The sequence below is a fragment of the Orbicella faveolata genome, unplaced genomic scaffold (genome assembly GCF_042242905.1).
Source record: "Orbicella faveolata isolate gen_17 unplaced genomic scaffold, um_ofav_v1 contig_34, whole genome shotgun sequence".
NCBI lineage: Eukaryota > Metazoa > Cnidaria > Anthozoa > Scleractinia > Merulinidae > Orbicella > Orbicella faveolata.
The window spans coordinates 12,229,080-12,233,876 of NW_028301563.1; the positions used below are offsets into that span (position 1 = coordinate 12,229,080).

Genomic DNA, 4,797 nt, shown 5'->3' on the forward strand with positions numbered 1-4,797 from the left:
GCTGAGTCGTGCGCCGAGATTAGGGCGAGTGAAGGAGAAGATGCAGTCAGCGGTAATTACTGGTTCGATTCAATTAAACCTGGCGAGGTAGTCCTGGCTCGTTGTGACATGTCTAAACTAGGTAACTAGACGTCCGGGGTTTTACCTCGATTTATTATTTTCAAACCTCTTGTAATAAGCCTCATCTACGCGCTATAAAATGCCTCAACTTCCAGGCTGTTTCTATCATTACAGACTCTGTATTCTACAAAATAAGGCATATTTGCGATGCGTCCAACCTTGGGGCTAAATGAATTTTTTTTACGAACTTTTACATTTAAGTTCTTTTACCTTTCTATTAATGTAATCTAACCAGCAGTGTCAGTTTTAATAAACCCTTACGGCAATAAACGTCCCCATAGCGAAAATAACGTTCAAGACATGGACATAGACTGTTTAATCTATGAGATGCTCTTCATAAAGAAGAAGCCTAGCTTTAAAACCCAATCGGGCTCTCTCCGCGAAAAACTATTTGTTTAGAGGTAAAACAGCAATAGCATTTATGAAGGCCATGAAGCCGAGAGCTACAAAGATGGGTTTCAGGTCTGCTATCTTCTCTTGACTAATAATTAACAGTCAAACAGGCTCTATCTTCCCCGTGCAACTGACAGCGGGTGTTCAGAACCAGAAGATTCCCACCCAGCAAGACGTTGTGTGTGGAACAGATATGTTTCAAGGAGCAGATCCGTTGCCATTCCCTGACTGGATTATGATAATGATGGACATTTGATAAAGATGTTTTGTTTTTCTTTATAACAAGCAAAAAACTCTCTGAAAGTTAGTTAGTTACTGATCTCTTTTGCCTATTTGCTCCGGGCCGGGCTCCGTCAAATATATCAACAGAAGCTATTGCAGTTTAATTCTTTAAATCTTTTCTTCTAAAACAGATATCGATGACTGTGCAAGTCATCCCTGTAAGAACAACGGGACCTGTACAGACCGAGTAAACGGATTCAACTGCAGCTGCGCACCAGGATTCAATGGCACACAATGTGAAACAGGTAACTATAGCCAAAACTAGTTAATTTTCATTGATATTCTACGGTTTTGAATCTCTTTCTAAGTTTTCTTTTTCAGTGTTGTATCTTTTAACTTCAAGCGTAGTTTTGTTACTGAGTTTTGTTGTTGGTTGTTGCAGGTTCTATCGAATGTGACCGTTATTAACTCTCTGCCTTATCACCTTGAAACAGATATCGATGATTGTGCAAGTCATCCCTGTAAGAACAACGGGACCTGTACAGACCGAGTGAACGGATTCAACTGCAGCTGCGCACCAGGATTTAATGGAACGCAATGTGAAACAGGTAATCGAAACAGATAACCTCACCAATCTTATCGTTCGTGTAAATAATAAAACAGCAAAGTTAACAAAGATTGCGGGGGGTGGCGGGGGAGGGGCAAATAGAAGGGTTTATATCGGGGGAGGCTTTAACGTGGTATTTTACGGTATGACCGTTTTTAAATTTCTACCTTATCCCTTTAAAACAGATATCGATGACTGCGCAAGTCATCCCTGCAAGAACACCGGGAACTGCACAGACCGAGTGAACGGATTCAACTGCAGCTGTGCACCAGGATTTAATGGCACACAATGTGAAACAGGTAGTAGTTCGTGTAAATAATAAAACAGCAATGTTAACAAACGATTAGGAGCCAATAAAAAGGTGTATTTCCTAGAAATTGACAGCCACCGGAAAAGGGAAAACAAAAAGAAAGTCGTCTTTGCCACGAGGAAACCAAAAGATAAACCTTTTTGACGAGTTGCTGTGAAACTTCCATGGTTTTTACTTTTCCAGCAGAAATGTTTTAATTCCTTCTTTACAGTATATTTCCTTGTAAAAGTTTGCCTGTGAGCGGACACACGAACCAAAGTTAAACATGCTAAACACAGTAGGGCGTGTAGTTCCATGGTCATAACCTCCAATCTGGTGAAGGGGGGACAGATGGGGAATTGACCGCATGGGTATGGCTTCGATTCAGGGCCGATTTTATACCTTTTGTGGGCAGGTGGAGGCGAAATGATGCGAAGAGTTAGTTACTTAGATGAGTGAACGAATTCAACTGCAGCTGCGCACTAGACTTTACTGGAACACTGTGATTGAGATAATCGCTGTAGATAACAGGAGGTAATACCACATGCAAGTAACAGGGATGAAACGCCTACAATCGATGGGCAGATGGCAGTACTGTGTGGTTGATATCACTGAAAGTTTCCCGTTAGCCAGCCACACGATTACTCTAATAAAATGTATCCGCTATAGGTGTTTCTATATGCCGTGTAATCACTTTAGAAATGTAAAAACTTTGGAGTGGATTTAAGGCGCCAATTCTACTTATTTTCCTTCGTAACAAGGTTCTCTTGAGATTTTTCTGATACTTTTTGTCGCCTTTTTAATGTGTAAAGTAGTTTATTTTCACCAGAATGCCCTTTTATGCTCGTAATGGGACACTTAACCATCCATTGTGACATTGAAATAGTAACACTTAGATCCCTTTGTTTTTAGACATTGACGAGTGCGCTGCACAGGTCGACCCATGTGATGCTGTTGCCAACTCTCAGTGCAAGAATACGGATGGATCGTACAACTGCCAGTGCAAAGATGGATTTGTAAGGAACGGTCTTAATTGTGAAGGTGCAACACAGTTTTATCATTAGTAGGGATATCTTCTATTCTGTTTTAATTAGCTACAGTTAAAAACTTTATTTGTCGTTATGTAAGGACGGTTTGTCACATTTAAGAATCTTATTTAACAAGTAGGCATGTATCAGGAAAAAAAAAAAAAAAACCCATATGAAGTTAGAATCCACTACATAGTTGGTTAAAGTATCCCACATGGTATTCCTCCAGCGGTTTATCCAATGCCAGAGAGTAAACATACCTTAGTGGAGAAACACTGGCGCTGATTGCGATGTTCTTGCACTTAGAGCCGATATATATCATAGCATGAAGGACAAATTTATTCACCTATGGCTTACATACAGGTTACCAAACAGCATTTGAACTGGAAATTTCAAATGTAAATATGAAGATTTTCTCGTATAAACAGACAAAAAGGTGGTAATTAATACCTATTGTAGAAGTTATATTTCGGTGTCGAGATCTTTTTACAACCTTGTTCCCAGGAATACTGGAAACGAAGACAAATCATATAGAAATGTTTGTGCATGACCGGATGTAATAAAGTGATGCAAAATTGAACAAAATATTTGAAGTGACTGTATTCAAACTACAAGTAACTCCCAACGAAACAGCACGACAGAGGTATCTACGGATCAGGGGAGGGTTATTTACGTATTACTTTGTTTGTTTTTTTAGTTGACATATGTAAGAACTACTGGAATCTGACAGACGCGGAAAGAAGATATGACTACGCAAGACAAGACGACATATGTCAAATGTCTTCTGTGTTTATCACATATTTATTTACACATCTGTGTATTTCCTTAAGTTGATGTATGTCACTGGCAAAATTACCAAAATCTGACAGATGCAGAAAGAAAACATGACTACGTAACAGTAAACTACAAATGTGACAACACACTCAATGGCTGGTATCGCTTCCAAGGAGCTGCAGGCACAAAAATGGTGACCACATGTCCACCGATGGACCGTTGTGGTGCACACTATCCTGTCTGGTTGAGTGGTGGTCATCCTACAGTGGCTGAGGGTACATTCCGAAGTAAAGTCTGCTTTCATAAGTCTGAGCACTGTTGCTACACCTGGTTCTTCATTCAAGTAAAGAACTGTAGCTCCTACTATATCTATAAGTTATTTCCCACGCGGGGTTGTAATGCCCGATATTGCAGCACTGACTAATCCGGTCATAGCATATGTATGTTTCAGTTAGCTTCAGTTGAATAGTAGTGGCAACAGACTTAGATCATTGTCTCTTTTAGTGCCAAGCGGGATATTACTTCCCGACATGATTACCTACAGCAAAACTTAACCATGGCCTGGTTTTTCAAAGCATGACCAAGCTGGGCCAAAATTAGTGTTACCCATTTATAAACTTCAGCCATTTTTTTTCTCTCAACTTTTGACGACGGCTTACAAGCTCTAAGTCCTCTAAAAATAAGCAAAGAAAATACTTTACCCACGAAAGAAAACTTTAAACCTCCATCAACTCTTAAACCTGGATTACAAACACAATGCACATCGAGTTTCAGGCGTTTCTCGGGAGAAGACTTGACGGCGTGACATAAGACGGCTGTTTTTTTTTAGGCAAGACACTGTAACGCTGTACAGTGAGCTAGTAGATGAATAGCAATAATATCAATGCGAATAGCATTAGCAAAGTAACTCGCATTCTCTTAACAAAAGTAAAGGCTTTAAAGAAATTAGTTGCTCAAGTTGATTTGTTATAACTTTGTACAGTTTGTCTTCTAAGAGAGCTTCTGAGAACTTTGTTTGGCCCTGCAGTAAAGATATTGAATCAAAGCAGGTCTGTTCTTTTGGGTGATTTGAGCAATCCCTTGGTTCTCGTTTATAGAGAAGGAAATGGAGTGTGATTACAAAAGCTTAAAATCTGATAATTTTTTCAATATTCAGTCCTGTATATAATTTGTGAAAAGTGAGGGTTATTTAAAACTTTCATAACTTTTATTCCTCAAGACAAGAGACTTTAAAAAGAAATTTGATATGAAAGCCAGAGTAACAATTTTTCTTGATTGCCAGGACCAACCATTACTTTGTGCTATCTTAAAAACTGCTCTTCCTATCGGTTTAGCTTAATTTGTTTAAAAGTTATTGAACACTT

General features: G+C 39.1%; 1 protein-coding gene across 1 annotated transcript; it reads left to right on the top strand.

Moving 5' to 3' along the window:
* Window positions 1–1,998: 1,998 nt before the first annotated feature.
* Window positions 1,999–4,126, top strand: LOC149104806 (uromodulin-like). Its single transcript, XM_089272265.1, has 3 exons — window positions 1,999–2,002; window positions 2,544–2,672; window positions 3,490–4,126. Exons 1-3 carry the CDS (start codon window positions 1,999–2,001, stop codon window positions 3,855–3,857), a joined length of 501 nt encoding a protein of 166 aa, XP_089128391.1. The 3' UTR covers window positions 3,858–4,126.
* Window positions 4,127–4,797: the final 671 nt, after the last annotated feature.

Coding starts and splice junctions, on each gene's coding strand:
- LOC149104806 (XM_089272265.1), top strand. Junction 2,673..3,489: donor GAACGGTCTTAATTGTGAAG/GTGCAACACAGT, acceptor TATTTCCTTAAG/TTGATGTATGTCACTGGCAA.